The sequence below is a fragment of the Calypte anna genome, chromosome Z (assembly GCF_003957555.1).
Source record: "Calypte anna isolate BGI_N300 chromosome Z, bCalAnn1_v1.p, whole genome shotgun sequence".
Classification (NCBI taxonomy): domain Eukaryota; kingdom Metazoa; phylum Chordata; class Aves; order Apodiformes; family Trochilidae; genus Calypte; species Calypte anna.
The window spans coordinates 26,079,831-26,103,301 of record NC_044274.1 but is presented as its reverse complement, the minus strand read 5'-3'; the positions used below and the strand labels follow the sequence as shown (position 1 = coordinate 26,103,301).

At 37.1% G+C, this 23,471-nt stretch overlaps 1 protein-coding gene across 2 annotated transcripts in view; it reads left to right on the top strand.

Moving 5' to 3' along the window:
* Positions 1-15,935, top strand: part of YTHDC2 (YTH domain containing 2) — a 30,395-nt gene extending 14,460 nt beyond the window's left edge. The window contains exons 13-30 of one of the 2 annotated variants that reach the window (XM_030467517.1): positions 932-1,110; positions 1,295-1,391; positions 1,497-1,584; positions 1,689-1,769; positions 2,659-2,741; positions 3,768-3,873; positions 4,063-4,182; positions 4,548-4,820; positions 5,347-5,473; positions 5,985-6,190; positions 6,723-6,918; positions 8,026-8,135; positions 9,604-9,896; positions 10,378-10,555; positions 11,586-11,789; positions 13,400-13,582; positions 14,716-14,801; positions 14,975-15,935. In XM_030467517.1, coding sequence (XP_030323377.1) covers positions 932-1,110; positions 1,295-1,391; positions 1,497-1,584; positions 1,689-1,769; positions 2,659-2,741; positions 3,768-3,873; positions 4,063-4,182; positions 4,548-4,820; positions 5,347-5,473; positions 5,985-6,190; positions 6,723-6,918; positions 8,026-8,135; positions 9,604-9,896; positions 10,378-10,555; positions 11,586-11,789; positions 13,400-13,582; positions 14,716-14,801; positions 14,975-14,987 — 2,623 coding nt within the window. In that variant the 3' untranslated portion in view covers positions 14,988-15,935. Of the gene's footprint in view, positions 1-931; positions 1,111-1,294; positions 1,392-1,496; positions 1,585-1,688; positions 1,770-2,658; positions 2,742-3,767; positions 3,874-4,062; positions 4,183-4,547; positions 4,821-5,346; positions 5,474-5,984; positions 6,191-6,722; positions 6,919-8,025; positions 8,136-9,603; positions 9,897-10,377; positions 10,556-11,585; positions 11,790-13,399; positions 13,583-14,715; positions 14,816-14,974 lie in introns of both variants that reach the window. The other variant, XM_030467518.1, reaches the window with a different exon arrangement.
* Positions 15,936-23,471: the final 7,536 nt, after the last annotated feature.

Here is a 23,471-nt window from a genome sequence, read left to right as displayed (position 1 = left end):
CTCTGCAGAATCAGTTGTATAACATGAAGGGAAATTATTATTTTGTTTTGTCTTCTAATTAGAACAGGTTTTAGATTTTTATGATTTACAGTCTGGTCTAAATAACAATAATTGAATGTAGGAATATTTCAAAAACATAGTTTCTAAAGAAAAAAGTTTGTATGCAGTTTCATATTGATTATGTTTGCACATCTGCTGGGATACTGATCTAGGGGTGTAGAACTTCTTTTGATATTATTAGAGTTTATTATCTTGGTATGGGCATTCCTATAATGATTATATATCTAGACAGGGTGTGATTATAGTAAATTAAATAAAGATGCAGAGGAATGCCCTTTTTGTACCATGTACCATATTAATTTCAGATTCTTATTTGAGAAACACATCTTTTGTGTATTTTTATTTGTATATTGTTAGTTAATACATGATAGTTGTATTAAAGAAACTTTATATGAATAACATGTATATAGGGTCATTGGAGAATTATTTTTCATTAACCTAGAGTTATCACAATGTAGTTAGTTTTGTAGAGACCTGTATTACTACATTTTGTCTCTGTGTAGTTTCTGTTAGTGAAGTACCTGTTTACTGTTGTGCTAGGCAAGTTTTTTGGAATATACATTTATTTTAAATATTTTTCCTTTAACAGATAACCAAATGGTGTCTTTATACTTTTGACTTCTGTCAAATTTGCTTATGATCATGTTTCAGTGAAGTACAGTAAAGTTAATGCTGAAAACTGAAATTGCATATTTTGCTTTTAATACTTTTATCAGTAGTCATAGTATTGTGGCGATGCTGTTTTGCTACAATTTAAGATTGAAATTTGAGATGAGTAGTCTTGTTGATCTTCATTTAAATTTGAACTGATGGCTCAATGCAAACCTGAAGCAACGAGTCTTGACTCTGGCCTATGTATTGTGTATTTTAGTTCTTCGGTAGAATCTGGAAATCTGGATGAAAGTTCCCTGGTCCAAACAAGTGGTAGTGACCTTAGTGCAGAAGACAGAGAACTGCTGAAAGCTTATCATCACAGTTTTGATGATGAAAAAGTGGATCTGGACTTGATTATGCACTTACTTTATAACATCTGTCATAATTGTGAGGCTGGTAGGTATATACACACACTCCCAATAAATTGCAGTGGATTCAGCTTCTGATGAATTGTGGGGGTTTTTTTTAATAATATCAAAAAAGGTAGATCCTTCCCAAGTGCTAGTGTATGTAATACTGATGTATATTGAGGTGAACTTTTTCTTCATTCTGCAAAATGATTTTTTTTTACTTTTTTTAGGAGCAGTTTTAATATTTCTTCCTGGATATGATGAGATAGTTAGCTTGAGGGACCGTATTCTTTTTGATGACAAGAGATTTGCTGATAATGTCCACAGGTGAGGCCCCTAGTTTCTACAGGGTTTTTGTTTGTTTGTTTGTTTGTTTTTTTAATTGTTTCTTTCAAAGAAACAATTAAAATTGTGGTTTTTGTCTTTCATTAGATATCAAGTTTTTATGCTTCATTCAAATATGCAGACTTTGGATCAGAAGAAGGTGCTTAAAAGTCCACCTTCAGGCGTCCGCAAAATAGTGAGTGTCAGATGTCTTTGTCAGATATTACATTGCTCTATTTTGTCTTTGCTTTTACAGTTACTGTAATGTTTTCTGTTTGTTTGTTTGTTTTTTACTTCCAGATTCTTTCTACTAATATTGCAGAAACCAGCATAACAGTCAATGATGTTGTATTTGTTATTGACTCAGGCAAGATGAAAGAGGTATGGAAGGCTTAAACCATCTTTGGGAAGTAAAGTTTTCTAGCGTTATTTTAAAATATATAAGACATATATTTTGGAGAACTGAATTTTTCTTATAATAGGCTGAAAGCTAGTGCATATCAAGCAAAAAACCAAGTTTTGATGTCCATTTATTTTTTGAAAAATACTGTAAATAGCTGTTGTAAAACACTGTAGAAGCCGTTGCAGGTTGATATATTGCTATATCCATTTTAATTGTTATTTAATTTAGTATTTCTATTTGGTTTTGAAAACAAAATCATCAGTTTAGACTGCCATCTTCCTGAGACTTCCAGAACACTTGGAGTTGCCTTTGTATTATTGTATCTAGCCCAAATCCATTAGATTTTTAATAATAGTTTCTGGGGTGTTAAATGCCCATTTCCTACTATTTTGTTACAGAAAAGTGAGATAACGTAATGAAGCAGCTTAAGACCTGGTATATAGCTTATAAAATAAAATCAGATTTCATAGGAGAAATTCATACTAAGTTTTTGAAGTGCTTATGATTATACTATCGTAATTGTGGATCAAATGTAGGAAAATAAGGATGTAATTTCTAAGTGATACAAAGTGGTAAACTTTACAGAATAACCTAATTTTGCTTACTGTTTGATACCACAAAGCACAATACATGTCTTTAATTGACTTAAAATTACCTAGCAATTAGTTGAATTAGCAGTTAGGTAGCCATGAGCAATTCACTTGAAAATAAGTGCATTAGAACATACCCTTGTGCAGCAGGCTGGTGGTGCTTATTGTTACTTAATTTTTTCTTATTTTTGTTAGAGGATTTTTGTTGATGATCTAAATCATTAGTGAGTTTTGTTTCAGGTATGCTACTCAGTCTTTATGTTCTTTGCTTTTATAGAAGTCTTTTGATGCACTCAGTTGTGTTACAATGCTAAAAATGGTGTGGATTTCAAAAGCCAGTGCTATCCAGAGAAAAGGCAGGTAAATAAAAGCTTCATATTTAATTCTATTTTTGAGGCATCCACTGTCCTGTATGTTAAGGATTAAGTACACAATGTAATAGTAGTCTCACTGGTGATGTTACTAGCCTGGTCCAGCACTGTGTTGGGTAGTGGACAGTGCTAATTCTCTGCAGAAGTGTAACAATCACCATGTATTTCCTTGGAGTAATTTCCCAAGTTGTGGAAAAGTGACGTTCAGAAATTTCCCAAAGCTTATATTAGGTCCGAGTTGTTTACCACACATAAACTTGCTCTCCTTCCTCTATCTTCCATATTGCACCAGCAGCCAGTATGTCCAATAACGTGTTTCACAGCTTACTTGTGGGCAGAGGGCCGCCTATCGTTAGTTATTAATTGATGCCCCTTCACACTTAAGTTAGAGGAGACATTGAGGAGTGATTCTGAATTTGTCTTTTCTAAACTATTCATGACCATTATCATATTCTTCCCAACACTGACTGAGGACTAAGAGGGTATGTTGCAACAAATCCCCACGTTTAGTGATATGATCCTGTCATTAGCTTTCAAGAGTTAGAGCATGAATGTAGGCATTTTCTCTATGTGTCCCTCACTCACAAGTTTTTTAGTTGTCATTCTACTTTTTACCTAAGAGTACCTTTGTACTGTTTGGGAAATGTGTGGAGAAAGAAATTAAGTTTATAACTTACATTCTTTACTGTAAAGGGCAGTTGAGATTTGCACTGATTTTAAATAAGAGAAAAAAATCCTTTTTTTAAGATAAGGTGGTTTTTTTCCCTATCTCTTTCAGTGTTGGGGTAAAATTATAAAAACAAATAACATTCTATCAAATGTACTGCAAATTCTCACCAACCTGTGTTGGACATGACACATGTGTTGCAAAAGACAAAATTCGCTGATGCCTCTTAGGCTTCTACATTTCTGTTTTAAGTGATCCTGTGTGTCTTGGCTTTGGGTTCGATTTGTTAGTTTCTGTTTAAAAAAATAAACTATAATTTTCAAATACTTGCCATATTTTATTTTCAAGAGCTGGACGCTGTCAGCCTGGGGTCTGTTTTCGTCTGTTCAGCAAGCTCAGATTTCAGAATATGCTGGAATTTCAGACTCCGGAACTTCTAAGAATGCCACTTCAGGTGCACGCTCATTTATAAATCATAACTTTAAAAAAATATATTATCATCAAACCATACTACTTATTCCAAAAAGTGTTGTTTGGTTTTTTCCCCTATAATTTTAACAAATTTTTTGTTTGTTTGTTTGTTTTTGTTTTTTGTTTTTTGTGGTTTTTTTTGGTTTTTGGTTTTTTGGTTTTTCATTTGCAGGAGCTTTGTTTACACACTAAACTTCTGGCTCCAGATAACTGTCCAATTGTTGACTTTCTTATGAAAGCTCCTGATCCTCCACCAGCTTTAATTGTGAGAAATGCTGTGCAAATGCTCAAGGTCAGCAGAGGAGTATCTTTAGATGGAAGTGTGTTTGGTTCTGTGTTTGTGGTGTGGCAACATACCCGGCTGACTTGTGTTTGTATTGAGACTATTGTTTGGGAACTTAAAGATGTTTTGAGTGTTTGCATGTTGCCTATTTTTATTTTGTGTGCATTTATGTATTTTAACCATGTAAAGGGAATAGAGTGCTTAAAAATCTTGTCTCAGACTGTTAAGAGTTGGTCTTACTTTCTGAGAGTTTGGGAGCAAGTCTACTTAATCTCCTGTATTCACATCCTTTCTGGTTTTAATGTAAATTTTGTACATAAATTTATCCACTTCCTGCTCCACCTCTTTTTTTTTGTTTGTTTTGTTTTATACAGACAATAGATGCAATGGACCCTTGGGAGGATCTCACTGAACTTGGTTATCATCTCACTGAATTGCCAGTTGAGCCACACCTTGGTAAAATGGTGTTGTGTGCTGTTGTTTTGAAGTGTCTGGATCCTATTCTTACTATTGCTTGCACTCTTGCATATAGAGACCCTTTTGTCCTACCTACACTTGCATCTCAAAAGCGTGCAGCCATGCTGTGTAGAAAGCGTTTTACTGCAGGAGCATCTAGTGACCACATGGCACTTCTCAGGGCTTTCCAGGTACTCTTTTGTCTTCAGAGGGAGTATTAATCACAGTAGATCACGTATCAAAACAGATGATGTACTGATCAAGTTGGATGTAGAATAATAGACGATGATTAGGTCCTTCAAGGAGAAACTTTTTATTGCCTAGTGGCTTTGCTGTAAATTGGACTACTGTGATGGAATACTTTCATATTTTTGTTTGTATTTTCAAACTTGGTTAAATTCTGAATGGTGTAACAAGGTGCTACTTCATATACTGCTACACTGATAATTTAAAATAATATTCTTAGCATAAGGACCTTCATAATAACTTAATATAAATATCTCATAATAATTTAACATAATGATCATCATATTAATCCAGGATATGTTTAAAGAGAATCTAGTATTTAACCAGAAAAAAATTAATATGGTTTGATATGTTTCATTTCTTTCAGAATGTTTTTTGCCTTGGTTTTGTTGACATAAATGTAATTTTTAAAAAAATGTACATTTAAAAATTTTAAATTGATAGACAAATATAAACAAATATTTTTTACAGGCGTGGCAGAAGGCACGCAGTGAAGGCTGGGAGAGGGTCTTCTGTGAGAAGAACTTCCTGTCTCAAGCCACGATGGAAATTATTGTAGGAATGAGAACACAGTTGCTTGGTCAGCTTAGAGCCTCAGGTAAGTAGCTTGGAAAAAATTATAAAATAGTTTTGGAGTCAAGTGTATGCGTAATGCAAGTGTATAGAGATTATTGCAAGAATAGTGTTCTCTTGTGTAATTTTCCTTCTTTAATTTGAAACAGGTACACATGCATTCTGGTCACATTGTAGCTGCTAGAGTGAATAAGTTTGACTGGGTAACAGAAAATATAACTGAAAGTGCCCTGATTTTTCCACATGCAATTGGCTTTCACCACGAGATGTTTCCTTGTAGTTTCACATTCTAACAAACTTATTTCCATAGGAAGTGTCCGTGTTGTAACAAGTACTTATATTCTATACCAATATAAAGCCACTTACCAGGGATGATTTCAGTATAATTGTTTCTCCTTGCTTAAGGTTAGCATTGGTAAAAAAATGTGACAAATGTGTAGTTTATTTAGTTGTTTTTTTAAATTCCTTTTGAGAAGCAAAAAGTAGATAATAAATACAAGCAAATGTAACACATATTTGTCGTTTTCTTTATTCAGGTTTTGTTAGAGCCAGGGGAGGAGCTGATATTAGAGATGTTAATACTAACTCTGAAAACTGGGCTGTAGTTAAAGCTGCTTTAGTGGCTGGGATGTATCCCAATCTAGTGCATGTGGACAGAGAAAACCTGTTTTTGACTGGACCAAAGGAGAAGAAAGTACGATTTCATCCCACCTCTGTTCTTAGTCAGCCTCAGTGTAAAAAGGTAAAACCACTTTGAATTTATAGGTCACACAAAATACTGTGTGACCTAAAATATTACTGTCCTATATTCTGTGAAGCATTTTAGAAATAGTTAGGAAATATTTTTTCCAGGTAGCTGATAGAATTAAAAAAATGGAATTAGTTTATTTTTCTAGCACTAGTCATCAACACTTATTTTAATTAGTCCTTCTAAATGAAACAAAACAGAATTGTGAATAAAGAAAACTTAGTTATGAAACTGTTTTAAACATGCAACAATCCCTGTTCATAGTGGGGATTATGCAGGAAGCACTTCTGCTCTGAAACAGATTATTATTTTTTTTAGATCCTTTTTTTAAAGCAAAATATTTTGAATGTGGTAGGATAATATGCAAACCTGGTTTAATTCTCTCTTGCTTTTCTATTTGTGTGCATAGTTTATGTGTATACAAATATTTACGAATATATTATATCTATCAGGTAAGAAATATGTCAACATTTTATTTTAATTGCAAATGATGGTAAAATAACCTGGTTTCCTTGCTTTTGCACAGATTCCTCCAGCAAATGGGCAAGCTGCAGCCGTTCAGGCACTTCCTACAGACTGGCTTATATATGATGAAATGATGAGAGCTCACAGGATAGCAAATATCAGATGCTGTTCTGTTGTAACACCTGTCACTGTGTCACTCTTTTGTGGACCTGCAAGATTACCAAGTAATGCTTTGCAAGAACCTTCATACTTTGGAGGTATAGTGGAGTTTTGTATTTGGAATCTTTCCATTGGTACATTCTAGTGTGTGATACAGAAGGCATATTTTTCAAAAATTTGAATGTGTATTGGCTAATTCTTAAAATAACAGAGCTATAATTCCTGTAGCTCTCATAGAATAGTTTATGGATTCTATAATAAATGTCTCAATTAGCTGAATCATTATAGATTTGTATTCATAAATGGCACTTACATGGAAGTCTCAGAACTTACAACATAGTTAATGAAATAAAATAGTTATAGAAAATCCCTAATGACAGTACTAATGCTGAAAAGTGTGATATGTGTATTTTTTTCTACAGACTAGTTTATGTGATACTTTGAACCAGGTTATTCAAACTGAATAATAGTTTAGAATCTATCAATATGGCAGATACTCATGTTGCTTCCAGATGAAAAATGCATTGTAAAGATTATTTTGTACTGATAAGTGTGGTTGACAATTAACTATACTATATACTAGATGTAGCAGAATATATTGAAATATCAGAGTTTTTTAAAATGTAAATGGGATGCTGTAGCAATAGAAGCAAAAAAAATTGTTCTGATAGTTACCTAGAAATCAGTTTGTATCAAACTGATTGTTTTGTCATGTTACTTTTGAAGCTCTCTTGTCTTGCTCTTAAACTATTACCCTTAATATAATGCTTATGCTGATTGAATTGCAGTAAGAAAAAAAAATTAAAATCCTACTTAACAGCCCTATGTATATATAGGTTTTAATGAGTTTTTAAAATTACTACTTTACTAGAAAATAATGCACAGATCAATATGTATTTTTGTAAAAAAGCATCAGGCAAAGTTTTAATAATGGATTACTGATATTGATGAAGGTACATGTGTGAGCCAGAGCACTTCATTTCAGGTACTTGGAAAGCAGAGCTTTTAGCAGGTTTGGATACTTTAGTTTTGCTAAACGAAGCAAAGACTTTTCATAGAGGTGTGTTTGCAGAGAATAAAAAGTAGTTTTACAAATGTTTAAATTTAAAAATAAAATTTAAAAGGTAATGCGGTAGTTTTCACTTTTTCTGTGTGTAAGTGGAAGGAATACAGAAATGCTAATCCACCTTTTATATTTAATTCAGGAGACGGGGTATCTAATGATGATAGTGATAGTGAGATGGAAGAGAAAACAACTCCTAAGTTGGCACTACTAAAGCTGGATGAATGGCTTCATCTCAAACTGGACCCTGAAGTAATGTATCTCTTCAAAACTTATTTCTTATATAAGGCTATTTATGTCATATCCTCTTAAAAGTGTTCTGAGTCACTTGGGTAACCAAGAATATTCTGTAACAATTGCTGTCATGGTCTGTTTGGATCTCTGAAGTCTACCGGACAACATGCTCTGTGATTTAAACTTTATTTCACATTTTATTTCAATACATCGAACAAGGAGACTAAATCCCCTTTTGCCCAGACTAGCTTGTCACCTGAATTCACTTCCTCACATTCAGTTCAGAAGGTTTCATAACATACAGTCCATTACTCTTAGCTTCCATACCTATAAGCAAAAATAAAAAACCAAGTAGCTCCGTAACCCACAGTGAGAGTTCTCATCCTCCATTCTGTGTTGTGGTGTGGGTATCCTCAGTGTCACACCAGGAAGCAGGAAACCTTCAGCAGTACAGCTCCTCTTGGATTTGCTTCAAACTTTTTTTGAGTAAGCTGATGTTTTGTACCCTCCACCTTGGAGCTTTTTCTGCATTGCCATTAAGGTAGCAGATTCTGTTGAAACCGCTGGAATTGAAGCAATTGCTGCAGAGGATGGCAAGCTGCAGATGGCAGTGGCTGCATAGTGGCCCTTCAGCTCAGTTCTGGCCACCTGTCCTGCCTATCTGGTGCTCTCTACCCTAATGGCACTGCTCCCAGGACACATCAAGTTTTAGCATTAACTGCATTTATCCAAAATCTGGGCAGCAGTTGAGTGAAGAGTCATAATGGCATATTGTGTATTTCCTTCTCTGAGAGGATCAAAGTGGGACCAAATTGGAGCACTTGAAGTTGGAGTTGCTGAAAGAAAGTTGCTGTCAGATTTTAGAAAAAGGAGAAAAAACCACAATTTTCTTGAAGATGGAAGTCTTTAGGTCATTGAGGACTTCTGACTGTGGAGTAGCTTATGGGTTATGAAATTGGACTTACCAGATCTGATAATACTGTCTCTTGTAAGGATTTTCAAAAGCGTAATTTTTGAAAACCTGGAAGGATTTCTGATGAAGTGGTAATTTAACTATAGTATTCTGAATTCAGTCATCTGATTTAAACAGCAGTCTGTGAGAGAAGTATATCACTTAGAGCTCTTTTTCTCTCAAGTGCAAATGAAAAGTCCGTGAATATATACTGAATTGAGAGGTGGGGTATGAAAGCATGAAAATACGCAGTATTTTTTAAAAAACAAAAAAAATAACCTGTGGGTGTACAGTATTAGTTTTGTGCAGAACCAAACAAAATAAATGCATTAAAAATGATCTTGCATCTGAGGAAAGAAAAGGTAAGTTTAAGTATGAGGTTTTTTCTCTCCCCAGCACTGTAGTTTTGTCTTTCAGTTTGGTACCCTATTGATTTCAGAATGCCAGATCCTGCATGTCGGGAAAGAATGAAGCTACCCTTGCCTGTCAGCTCTATTTTTTATTAGTATTTAACAGAATTGAAATCCCATACAGGCTGCTGGCTTGCTGTTACAACTCAGACAGAAGTGGCATAGCTTATTTCTGCGTCGTATGCGAGCTCCTTCTAAACCGTGGTCTCAAGTTGATGAAGCAACTGTAAGAGCAATTGTTGCTGTTCTAACTACTGAGGAACAGTCTGCAGGTTTGCAGCAGCCTTCAGGAATTGGTCAGAGGCCAAGACCTATGACTTCTGAAGAACTTCCTTTAGTATCTACGTGGAGGTCAACTAACAATAGAAAAACAGCAGCAGAAACAGAATTCTCTGATGACTCCTCTAACACTGAAAAGTAAGGTGTTTCTTTTTTATCTAGAGACTGTAGGCTGTAGTTTATTTAGCTATAAGAGCATCACATGAGTTTCTGTTGGCAATAAAAAGTCACAGCTTTTCTGCAGCCTCCCCTTCAGGCACTAGAAGGCCACTCTGAGGTCTCTAGGCTGAGCAACTCCAACTCTCTCTGCCTTTCTTCACAGCAGAAATGCTCCAGCACTCTGATCATCTTCGTGGTCTTCCTCCACACCAGCTCTTATATGTGCCTGCTGTTTGAGAGAGCAGTCAGGAATACTGTCCATTAATTGTGACCTAGAGGAAGAAGAAGCAAAAGAGCTTTAGCCGTAGCATTCAAATACAATGCGTGATCAGTATTTTTTTAATTAACATTTCTTAACGTTTCGTATGTTTTGAAATTACCGTAATGTTTATAGTCATTCAGTAGGCTGATACGCAGATGTAAATTTTTGTGTGACCTCTTTATCTACCTTTAATTTTAGGGTTTTATTGAAATCTACACCTCCTGCATTTCGCCAGCCAAAGAAGTACAAAGATAAAAACATTTTGCGTTCCAAACGAAGTTCAGATGACAGGTCAGATCAGTCATCAGTGAAGTCTACAGACAGCAGTAGCTATCCTAGCCCCTGTGCTAGTCCAACTTCTCCAGTATCTGGAAAGGTAGAGCTCTCACAAACAAATTATCCCACTCTTCAAAACCAATAGAATTTCAGAAATAAATTTGCTAATACCTTTCAGCAGCTGTCAGGTATTAGATTGATAAATTAGGAACCTAATGTGGATTTTTGTTTTTAACAGCTACATGGTACTTACTTCTTTCTGGAACTTAAAATCTAGACTAAACTTCCTTGCTACACTAATTTAGTACAGTAAAAATACTACTTTTTGCAGACTGCTAAGGTAAAGCTACCTAAAGTAGAAAACAGAGAAATATTTTTTTGTTTCATATTAATAACAGTGAAGTTGCAGCCTGTTTCTTTTTTCCTAAATTCCTGTATACAGTACATGCATTTCTGAATTCATTGGATTCTGCCTGCCTCTGTTTTTGTAATAGCATACATTGACACTGGTTCTCTAAGTTTTGTTTTATTTGTCTTATTATGACTGCTTGCTTTTTTATGCTGGTTGTTTCAACAAAGCACACATGGTAAATCAGGTTATTGGCATAATTCTCCCTATGTACTTGAGTGGTAAACTGCAGTAACACTGAACAGATCACTGAGAAGAAAACCCATTGTTCTCTAGGCACAAACTCACTGGAGAAATGAACAATTTCTCAAAAGTATTTCACTTTAAGATTCAGCTAGTGTAAAAGGGAGAAAACACATTTCTTGTAGTTGAAAATGTGAGCACCGTGCTTTAGGCTGCAGTCTAGAATGATAATTTTTTTTGTCATCTGAAGGTGTGTCAGGCTTCAAAGAATTGTAATTAATCACTAGACCTGTTCTGCAGTACTTGTTTGCCGCCTCTCATCAATTATTATTTTGGAAAGTGCTTAAAAAATGTAAAGTAGATGTGAAATACATTTTAAAAACAGTTCAGACAATGCTAGCTGGTAGATTGTATGATTCTTGTAAAATCTGGGGAGGGAGGAAAAGTGGAGTATAGTCAAGGGATTTCTGACTTTCATGTATGTTAGAGCTTCAGAACTGAAGCCCAGTTCATTTTATTGTAACTCTATTTTTTCCAGGGTTCTAAATCTCCTTCACCAAGACCGAATATGCCAGTTCGATACTTTATAATGAAAAGTTGCAACTTGCAAAACATAGATATTTCCCAGCAGAAGGGTATATGGTCTACTACACCAAGTAATGAACGAAAATTAAATAGAGCCTTTTGGGAGAGCAGCATGGTTTACTTAATATTTTCTGTTCAAGGGTCTGGACACTTCCAGGTGAGCCTTTAGTTAATACTAAATATTGGCTATGGTTGATTTAGGAGTCCAGAGCAAATGACTGTAATATGTGGGTTTTTTGCTTATTACTTCTGACCTTCTAATAAATAGAGTAGTGAGTAAATGTATTGGGTTGCTGAGGAAAGAGTACTTCACTCCCCTCTGAATTATCCTCTCTTAGCTAACTTAGTTTGTATCTTAAATGGTAAGACTGAATTGCCTTCAAAAAGTTTAGTCAGTATAAAGTTTATACCCAATATAAACCTTTTAAAGCAATGAAAAGAAAAATCTAAACAAAGCAGGGGATTACTATATTTTTCTCTGCATAAGAAATACAGTCACAGCTTTCTAAACTCAGGAGATGTCATCTTTACAAATTTTTTGGTTAAAATCTGTTTTGCCTGAATTACAGTTTCTGAAAGTTAGGGAGACAGAAAGTCATGGTGATGATTCTTCCAGAGCTGTGTCTTGGATTGAGGTCTAGCAAAGTATTTGCCAACCGTCTGTTGACAAATTTGTAGCCAATTTTAAGTCAAGAGAATTGCAGTTAGCTGTTTTTTTGTAGAGTGGGCTGAACTCAGTTGTTCCAGGTAAACAAAGTCCAACTTACTTTTTTATATGTAAATTATTCATGAAAGTCAGCTAAAAATCTAATGAACCAGGCCAAATACAGCAGTCTTGGTGGTACCTCTGCAGGATTACTGTGAGATGTACATATGATTTGGCAAATGCAGGTGTAGTATTCAAAAGCAATTTTCGATGTGCCAGTTGATACTAAAAACGTGGTGTTGTGTTGGTGCTCTTAGACAAGGGAGCTGGGAGGGGAAGATGTGCTGAAGTCAGGAGTGTAGGTGATTGCTTTGCCCTTTCAGTTTTGACAATGCACTGGATGTTCATGGTAGCGTGAGATGGACATTCCTGTTACTATTCTGTTGTATCAAGTATATCTCTTATTTTTCATGTGTTCTTTTTGTTATTTGTTGTTAAACTTAATAAAGTTTAACTTGAGGTATCTGGGACTGAATGTATAACCAAGAGAGTGTGTGTTGGTAACTTAGGTAGTGTACTGTATCACTTGGACTCCTGAGTTGTGACTGGAATAAATTTTTCTGAATAGTTAGTAAGCTGTGTGTGTGTGTGTTTTTTTTTTTATATTTTCTTTCTTTGGTGTGTGGGTGCATAGGGCTGTCCTTAAAGTCAGAAGTAATCTTGCATTTGGGGTTTTTTAATATTATCTTTGAATACTTGGAATTTCTTCCTGCTTAGTTGTAGAAGGAAGTAAAAAGAATTTTGATGACTTTATTTGAAGAACATCTAGAATCTTTAAATTCTGTGGACTAGGACATTCATCTTGATTACTTATTCTTCAAATGTGTTTACAACATCTTTTCCAACCTCTGTTGCAATACAGTGGCAGTTGTGACAGATTGAGAGACATTTGAAATGGAAAAATAACAGGTACTTTATAGGTGTGGACATTTTAGAAGATTCAGCATCATGAGGCAGAGTGTGTGAATGACTTTGAAACTAATTTCAAAGTTTCCGATGAAGTACGCTCATTTGATTCCAATGTAAGCAGATAATATTTCATATTTCAATTTTTGCTCCAGGGTTTTGCTAGGATGGCTTCAGAGATAGGGTGTGAAAAAAGTCAAGACTGGGGTTCTGCTGGTTTTGGAGGTGTATTTAAGGTGGAGTGGATCCAAAAAGAAAGCATCCCGTTTCAGTTTGCACACCATTTGCTAAATCCTTGGAATGACAATAAGAAAGTACAAATAAGCAGAGATGGCCAGGTAATGTTCACTTCTAAAGTAATCTTTACTCCTTATAGTTGTGTATTGTTTATTAGCTGGTTTAGCCTTGATATTTATCTGAGCAATTTTAATATCTCTACTAATCTGAATAATAGTTCATTGATGGACTTTGTACATTCTGCTAATAAACTGCTGTTGAAGTAATGCAGGCTTTTTGATAAATCAAAGCAGTTTCTTGTTTAATAGGGATTTAAGAAGAGATCTGTAGGTGAGTCCTTCAAAAAATTGAAGCTTTTTGGAATTTGTCATTTTGATTCTGGAGATTCTTTTTCTTTTGGTTCAGATTTGCTCTCTGACATAGCCTGTCCTACCCAAATAACTTTGCTGTAAAGACTGAAGACAGTCTTCATATTTCAGGTAGAATAAAGGTTAGAACAGTTCTCCAGTCTGTTAAAGCGAAATAAAACTACAAAAATCTGAAAGAGTATTGGCACAAAAGTTCTGTGTGGCAGAAAACTCTGCAGATGTTAGAATGAAAAATGGAGCATTCTGTAAAAACGAGGAAAGAAAGGCAGCATGTGTTGGGGTTAACAGTGCTTCTGATGGAAGTGGGTTTTCAGACCTAGAGAGTCTTGACAATCTTAAAAAACCTTGCTTTATGTTGATGTCTGTAATTCGACCAATGGCCACTGTGTTACCTGTGACCTGCCTTTCTGCATCCTCCACCACACCTGAATGAATTCAGATTAAAAGATTTGTAGAATCATAATCTTAGTTAATAAGTGGTCTGTGGAAGATACAAAATATATGGTGTGTATGTTCTTGTTTATGGTTGTGGTGTGCTCATTCAAAATTCTTCAGAATTCTTGACATCTTACTATGAATGAAAAGACCTCCAAACATGTAAGGCAGGGTTTCTTATGAAAGATTTTTTCTCCTCTTCAGCCCTAATGAAAAAAACCTTCCTGTGCATAGATTTCCAATGCATGTCTCAATATCAAAAGGAGCAAGCTCTTTCAGAAAGACTGAAAGCAATCAGAAGTAACTTAATCTAATAATCTTATAATTTTGTATCTCTTTCATATATACATTTATTATTTATATTTTTGTGGTTTCTGTATGTTCAGTAGTAGCAATGCAAATAATTTCTCTAATATCTTGCTGATCTCTAGGAGCTGGAACCACAAGTTGGAGAGCAATTGCTACAGCTTTGGGACCGTGTATCTTTGGCAGGAAAAAACTCAACTGAGCATGTCAAGTAATGTATCAGAGGTAGTTATTTCATGTATCACTTGCTATTTTTATAATAAATTAAAAGCTATCTATATATAATGTATTGTTACACTACAGTCTTTTCACTGTAGTTTGTGAAAAAATGTGTACACTTAATACTAAGTATTCTCTTCCTTTTGGTTGTTTTTTGTTTTTTAGCTGTGTTTGTTGAAATGTCAGCTTTAACCACTAGAACCAGCAGCGTGCCTACGATTAAAGATGAGAAAGAAGACAACGCAACAAGCTGCTGAAGCTGTCAGTCATGCTGTGCAGCTAGCAGTGGAAAAATAAGAGGGAATTATGTTAATTTCAGTGCTTCCTTGTCTTAACAAATGCCATAACATTATTCACCAGCCTGTTTTTGACTGAATTATGTTTCTGCAGTGGTGTGTGGTTAATAACTAAAACCATTGTTAAATTCAAGGCTAGCTTTGAAACAATGGACAACGTGTAAGTTGTTTGTGGGTTTAAAATAGCAGAAGAGACAGTTTAAATACACAGTTTACACTTAAAGCTTTTTTAACACAGTAAAATCTATGAGACAAGCCAGTATTATGCTAACTAATAAATTTTGCAGTTTGTGTGAAGTAGAGGATAGGTGTCTCCAAATATATTGGAAGATTATGTATGTATTTGTTGAACTTTTATGCATGGTGTGAGAAAGCAGAATATTCATGCAAACAACTGGGCAGCTGGAGAATGTAGACTTTTGAGAGTGGGTTGGTCCAGTGATGTTTCCAGTTTATTTTTCACCTGTAAAATGTACTCAGGCTTTGGCAAGCTGAAACAGTCTTTGAGGCATGCCAATGGTACTCCTAACTTGGACATTACTAGGAAAATTCTATTTCTTTAACAAAAAAATAATTACCAGTACAGCTTTCTTCATCTTTCAGTGTAGTCTTCATACTTGCTGTACCTCTTTCAGTATAGTCTTCGTACTTTCTTTCTATACCGCTTCCTTTCTTTTTTTCTACTGTTGCTGTTTTATTGTGCTTCTTCTTAGTTGTTGCATACTATGAGGCTGGTATAAATACAGTCTGCTTACTGTCAGCACCATGTTTGTAGTCATTATTAGATTAAACCAAGAGCTTTTTCTGCTTCTGAGTGTGTACTTAATGATTTTCATGTCTGCCAAGAATATTTACACAGCTTATAATACCCTGTGTGTTAATTTTTGTGTCCTGTGTATTGACTTCCATCTATACACAGTTTTGCCTTTGCAAGACTAACTGGGTACTTCAAAGACTTTTATTGCCTCATACGGTATTTCTGGGGACACTTCATTCAAGGCAGCTCTGAGGCTTATGTTGCCTTACACCATACATCCATGCTACAAAGGAATGTGGGGTGGTACTGCTTTATACAGGATTCTGAGGCCCCATGCACACCAAGGACAGAGCTGGCACAGAGAGGGAGCGGAGATGGGGTATAATTTAGTTAACAAGCCCAGTAGTGCTTCTGAAACTTGATGGTAAAAGAGCAGTTGAACTGAGGCATTTGCATTTCTCACGGTTGTTGACTGATCCAGGACAACACTTGCCAGGAGAACAGGCCATGCCCTGCTGCCTGCTTGACAAATATGTCAGGTCACATCAGACTTTTCATGCCCAGATGTTAGGTTTAACTCAGTTTTGACAAATTACTTGATATGCTGTTGTTACCACACAGATAATTGTATTACTGATCCATATTATTTTCCTGTACTGCTGCCTAGAGATAAACACTCCTGAAGCTGAACATCTGGTGTCTCTTACAATGTCCTGGACCTATAACTTCCTCGGACTACATTAAGACCAGATGCTCTGACATCCAAAGGGGGATACGGTACACTGTATCATGTTGAGCCCTAACCCTGTAGTGAGTGCCTTAGTTGATAAAACCTTGCCCTGGCCACTGACATCACATGCTACTTTGATTAGGGAATGGGAAAGGTACATGAGGGAGGGTTACCCTGCTTGAATCTCATAACCCATTGCCTTAGAGATACTGAGCAGCATCTGAAAGCCCCAAGGCTCACCAATGGACCCAGGCTACACCCAGGGTCAATCCTACAGATTTGGAATTGGGCATTGCTAAGGTGGTTATCAGTCAGTCTTCAGAAGTAACTCCTGTGTTGGAGGAAGACTGAGGTGGACATTTTCTGTGTAGCCCATTCATGCCAACTAAAGAGTACTGATCTATTTCAAGTATACCATTTCAAGAGACAATTTCAAGTATATAGGCAGTGGCCTTCCAGGCACAGTACCCAGACCCCAATGGGCCCAGCTCTTACAAAAGGTAATTTCTACTGTACTCATTCCGTTCCTGTTTGTAAATACTGCTTTCTCTTCTTTTAATGTGATGTTGCACACGACTTCATGAATAAGCATTCAGGAGAGACTGTATCAGAGATGCATTGTGTCTAGGGAACAGAGCTAAGGGCTTGCAGAGAAGATACCAAAGATTTGAAAGTTATCTTCCTCAAGTTCATGAACTGCAGAAAATTTGTTCTTGTCATATTTGAAACTTAGTGGGAGCATTCAAGTTTTTTAAGAGCCAAGACAATTTTCATTGGAATGAGAGATCACAGGCACCCTGTTTTTAGTGATTAGAAGAGGAATTATTGCTGGAAATGGGACCAAGAGAGCCTTTAACTTCTCAGGCACAGAATCCCTATGTGATAGAACTCATATGTACTGAAGTGCCAGCTGATGGTCCTCCACTTGGTAATGAAGCAAAAAAAATGCCATCAGGCTTTGGTAAATGTGGACATGAATTACAGGAAGTGTCTGTGGGCTGAAAGGCCACACCACTCTGCATAAGGTAGAAGAATGGGAGGGTAAATAAAATAGCTCTGTATTCTCCTATGAACACCAAGACTACATTTTTTAGGTGTGAGGTTTCTTGTGTCAAAGCTGTCGAGTCTTTTGTAATATCAGTGGTGAGATACCAATCATTTAGAGGTGATTCTGGAAGAAGCATTCACCTGGTGTCACGAATGGTAAGACTGAAGATCCCCCGGGTCGAAGCTAGGTGGTGCAGTTGACTATGATTTGAGCTTCTGTTTGGTGGGAACTGTTTTGAAACAAAATCTCAACGTATATTAGCAGGTGCAAATAAATGGTCTCTCCCCGAGAAAAGCAGTGAATTATGGTAAGGAATTTGTATAGTAGCTTGTTGCTTTATAGTTGACTTACTCGTCCATAAGTTTTCATTTCTATAAAGAGAATAAGAGGTGCTAGGCTGCAGGTAGATAGTAAAAGATATGTATGTCTTAAAAAGGTTTTTTTTTAAATACTTTTTTTTTCCTCCTGTGGCAAGCAGACAGTATGAGATCAAGGCAATAAGAACATACTAGTTTTTTAAGGCTGTAAATAATGCTTTTGCAAACATTATTTGTGTAGAAAACTACTCACCTGAACGAAATGATGCATGAAGATGTTTTTTTGAAGTAATAAAGGTCAGCTTAGGTCAGATTTCAGAATCCACTCCCATCCCTGGTATGGCTTCTTTCCATGACCTTGTATAACTTGGTATCTTGCATATAAGTTGCCAGCCTCTTAGTATAGTGTTTATCTGCATTGCTTGTCAAGAGCTTTCAAGAGAATGTTTGTGCTGTGCCTTTTGCTGAAAAGTGAAATTTTTGTATAAAAATGGTTAAAGGTTTGTTTATTAGCTCTTGGTTCCTCAGAACATGGAAAATGCAGCTCCTATCCCAGCTGAATTGCAGACGTCAGTAGGCTTTCCTGTAACATTTTGAGACCTGCTTTCTTGCTGTTTCTGTAGATTGCTAGCAACAGATTTTTTTCTAGAGTAATTTTGGTTTACTCTGCTTGAGCTGTAAGAATTATCTCTTAAGAGCACAGGAAGAGTCAATTCCAAAGTGTCAGAAGGCAGGCAAGTGGGGAAGAAAACTGGGTGAGCAGGGATCTTCTAGAATTTATGTGGAAAATGGAAGTGTATGGATGTTGTAAGCAAGGACAAGCAATGTAGGATTGCTGCAGAAATGCCGTTTGCCACTGGAGGGAGAAAACTTGTGTGGCCAAAGCTTGGTAAGTGTTCAAGCCAGCCAGTGCTATGAAGGAAATGAAGGAAAAAAAAGGCTTTTTAAAAATATGTTAACAGCAAAAGGAGGGGCAGAGACAACGGTGGTCCTTAGTTTGATGAGGTTGGTCAGCCCACAAATATGGACATAGGCAAAGTGGGCCAGACCCCAATGGGCCCCCTTGGAATTGATTCCAGGGTACTGAAAGAGGTGGCATCCAGTCACCAGTGGGATTCCACAGGGCTTAATTTTAAGGCAGCTGCTCTTTACTAATGATCTAAGTGCAGGAATGAAATGCACATTAAGTAATTTTGCTGATGATACTAAACTAGGGGGAGCTGTGGACACTCAGTCACAGAGAATCCTCACAGAAAGGTCTGGGTAGACTGGACAGCTGGGCAGTCATCAACCTAATGTAATTTAACAAAACCAGATGCTGGATTCTCCACCTGGGATGGGGTAATTCTGTTCATGCATACAAACTGGGAGACAAGAGGCTGCAGAGCAGCCCTGCAGAAAGAGATCTGGGTGTTTGCATTAATGACAAGTTGAGTAGCAATCAACAGAGTATCTTAGCAGCCAAATGGGAGAACTGGGCGGTTTTGGGGTGCAAGCACAGCATAGCCAGCAGATCGAAGGAGGTGGTTGTCCCACTCCACACTGCACTAGTGCAGCCCCACCTTGAGGACTTTGTGAGGTTTTGGGCACCTAAATATAAGATGTAAACCTGTCCCAAGGAAAGTGACCAAAATGGTGAAAGACCTGGAGGGCAAGACTTGGAAAGAGTGGTTAAAGTAATTTGGTTTGTTCAGCTTGGAGAAACCTGACTTCCTCAAGGGCGGTGGTGGAGAGGAAGTACTGATCCCTGTCTAGTGACCAGCAATAGAACGTGGGCAATGGAATGGAACTGTTTTGGGGAAGTTCAGAGAGGACATTAGGAAGAGGTTTTTCACTTCAGGGTGGTGGGTCACTGGAACAGGCTCCCCAGAGAAGCAGTCACAGCACCAACCCTGTCTCAATTCAAGGTGTGTCTGGACAATGCTCTTAGTTGCATAATTTAGTTTCAGGTAGTTCTGCAAGGAGGAGTTGGCCTCAGTGATCCTTATGGGATCAAGCCAACTCAAGCTAACTCGAGATATTATTCCAACTCGAGCCCACTCAGGAAGTTGGCTCGTGCAAACTGTGTGAAGTTCAGCAAGACCAAGTGTGAGGTTCTGCAACTGGATAAAGGCAATACCCTGCACAAATGGAGGTCAGGAGGAGAAAGGATTGAAGGAAGGCCTGAGGTGAAAGGATTGTAGATGTGCCTGAAGAGAAAGACTTGGGGGCAATGGTGGGTGAGAAGCTCAACAGGAGCCATCTGTGCACTTCCCTTGAGCGCTTCCCTTATGAAGATTAAGTTGAGGAACCTGGGGTTGTTGGGCCTGGTGAAGGGGAAGCTCTGAGGTGACCTTATAGCAGCTTTCTAGTACCTGAAGAAGTCCTACAAGAGAACTGGAGTTGGGCTTTTTACATGGGTGTGTAGTGAGAGGAGAAAGGGCAGTGGTTTCAAATGTGAAGAGATGAGATTTAGATTAGATATTAGGAAGAAATTCTTTACTTTGAGGTGAGACACTAGGACAGGTTGCCCAAGGAAGTTGTGGCTGCCCCCTCCCTGGAAGTGTTCAAGGCCAGGCTGGATGGTGTGGCGAGACTACAAAGACGCAGACTCCGTATCTTGGCATGCAATAATAGCGACAATTTTATTTATAGCACGCTTAGTTTTACATACCTTTTCTTCCATACATACACATATACATACATTTCATTGGTTTTGTGTTCCTGTCCACTCATCCAATCTCATCTTTCAGCTGGTGGTCATGTTCCTTCTGCGTGCTGGCAAGGCTCAAAACAACACCTGTTATTTACCTCAATTTTTTACTTTCTCAATGTAGAAGCTTACATTCGTTTAACAACTTCACCACTCTAATTCAAGGCCTAAGCTGCCTGCAGCTAAGTTGTTTCCCACAGAATGGGGCTTTAAGCAACTTGATCTAGAGAAAGGTGTCCCTTGACCATGGTTGGAAGGTTGGGACTAGATGATCTTTAAGGTCCCTTCTAACACAAACCCTTCTATGATTCTTCATTTTTCTATGGTTTTCTCCTTTTTTTTTTTTTTTTTTTTTTTTTTTTGGTGCAATTTCTGTAAGTAGTAACAATTTTTTTGAGAAATCTGCACAAGATAAGTTCTGTGTGCCTTGGAAAGGTACCTGCATTTCTGCTGTTAGCGACTTTTATAAACAAGAAGAAGAGAGACAAGAAAGTTCAGTAGTCTTGTACTTGCTTGAGATTTCACAATAGTATGTATTGGCACTACTTGTTACAATGTTAAAACATGAACAACAAAAAAGGTAAATTACACAACTCTGAAAGCTCTAGACCAATGCCACTGGGCTTCAATTCTCTGTGGCACAGTGCAGAAAAAAATCCACGGAGGCTGAAGGACAACACGTAGTCACCAATATGGTTAAAGTGAAGTCGTTTATTAACAATTCACACTTGCTTTATATAGAGCCCTTGTTTATATAATGATATCTTGCAGGTGGCTATATATCTTGGCCACAAATTCTATTCTCACAGAACTTCTGCTGGCTAATCATTACTCTGTTATTCTTCTTTTCTACTGCCAGCTTCCTTATCTTTGTCCCATAGCTCATCTTTCAGTAACCTTGGAACTAGGCCTCAAGGCCCTTAGTTTACTCTAGCTAAAGCTAAGAAGTCAGGATTGCTCATGTCTGTTTTCTTCCAGACAGTTTCCCAACAGCACAGCAATCATAAGAAAGTTAGGTTAGGCTTATAAGACAAAAAAATTCAGAATTTATGCATGTTTAAATCTTGATTCTAGAATGGAATGCTCATTTGGACCAAGTAGTGCTGTTTCAAATTCACCCTTGTCTCTGATTTTTTTTTCCCCTTGGGACAGATTTGTTATTTCTTTAGCCATATAATTTTTATTAAAATGGGGACGATAGCCTGGAAGAACCCTGTATTTGGACAGCAATCAACTTCTTGGCGTGTTACTACTCCTAGAGGACACCTGAGAGTATGGATTTTATGGAGTTACTGGAAGTTTTGTTTTTCAGCTGCAAAATGTTCCCATGAATTGTGAAAGATCAGATATGTTTGGTCTGTTTTCATTGCTAGACTTTTGGTGTGGATGTTTCTATTATTTGAGTCATTCTTGCAGGTGAAGAATACAGCTATTCCACACTGAAGGGAAATGACAACACTTCTGCTGAGAAGCCCTGGTTTGGCCTCTTCCCCAGCTGGTTCTGAAGACTTGGAAGAGATTCATCACTCTTTTTGCCACTTCACTGGAACTACAATCACTTTTAGCTTTTGCTGAATATTCAAAATTACATCCTCTGCCACCCTGCCACCCTGCGGAAGCAGTTTGCCTCTCCAAAGATTTGAGCTATTTTTTTAATTTTTTTAAATTTTTTAAAGAAAAGTTGAGCAATGATCCCTGTGATCAGGGAAAACCATAAAGTCATAGCTGCAGAACAGTAATTAAGAAAGACTATGCTAGTTATTGGGATAGGGGTAAGGCATTGGAACTGGTTTTGACTGGATTTTCAGAAGCTGCCTCGTTCCCTGAACTGAGATTGGAGAGAAACAGCATCTCATTATATGGAGAAGGTTTTTTGCATTTATTTTTTATTTGCATGTTATTTGTCTACATCACTTCTTGTGATTTTATTTGGATCTGACTGCAGGAATGTGGTGAGGAGGATCCTCCCCCTGAAGTCCTGCTTGAGGATGGTAACTCTTTTCTCTATGATTTTGCTCAAATGCGTTTGCTCTAATGTTGAAATCAGAAGAAGGAATTTTTATCCTTTGTATAAACGTGCTTTATACTCCACAAGCCAGGAGACAGAGCTTATATTGATCATGAAGTTCAGCTGTGAAAAATTAAGGTGCTTTTTGTATTCTCTCTTCAAAAGTTGTGTTCCGTGTAGTCAAAGTGGTTGTTCCTGATTGTTAGTATGGCATTTTGAGGAAGCCTGTTTACCCCCTCATCCTAATAAATAACTATATTTTTTGTTGGAGGAGAAGGTGGAATGTGCTTTTTCCATGCGAAGTCTGAAACTGGCTGATGTACTGAAGTGACAATTTGTACTAAATTTTCAGTCTTTAAGTGTTTCTATTGGACAATGTACACTGTGCCTGGCATAAACTGCAGATTTTGTGCACTGGTGTCTTTCTCTAACCTCCAGTCTTTGTGCTGTCAAAGTGGAATCTGTATGAAGTATTGTATAATGAAACAATGGATAAAAGCTTTTGTATTGATCTGGCCTTGAATGGCTCTGCACTGAATCATTCCGCAGTGTTGAGGAATGTTGGCACACTGGTCTGGTGGCAACTAGGATGTAAGTATTTATTTTGAAATGAACCATAAATGTTTTGAGTTTGGTTTGCATTTACTAGTGGAGAAAGGTGCTTTGTAGCAGAGGTAGAACAAAATAGTATCTCTGAATTTGTAGGCACAACCAGAATTATTCCCCCTCACCTATACTTGCCTCGCGGTCAGGTGAGTACAAATACATCATAGAGCTACACTCCAGCTCCCTGGTGGAGAGGTGGGGAGCTTCA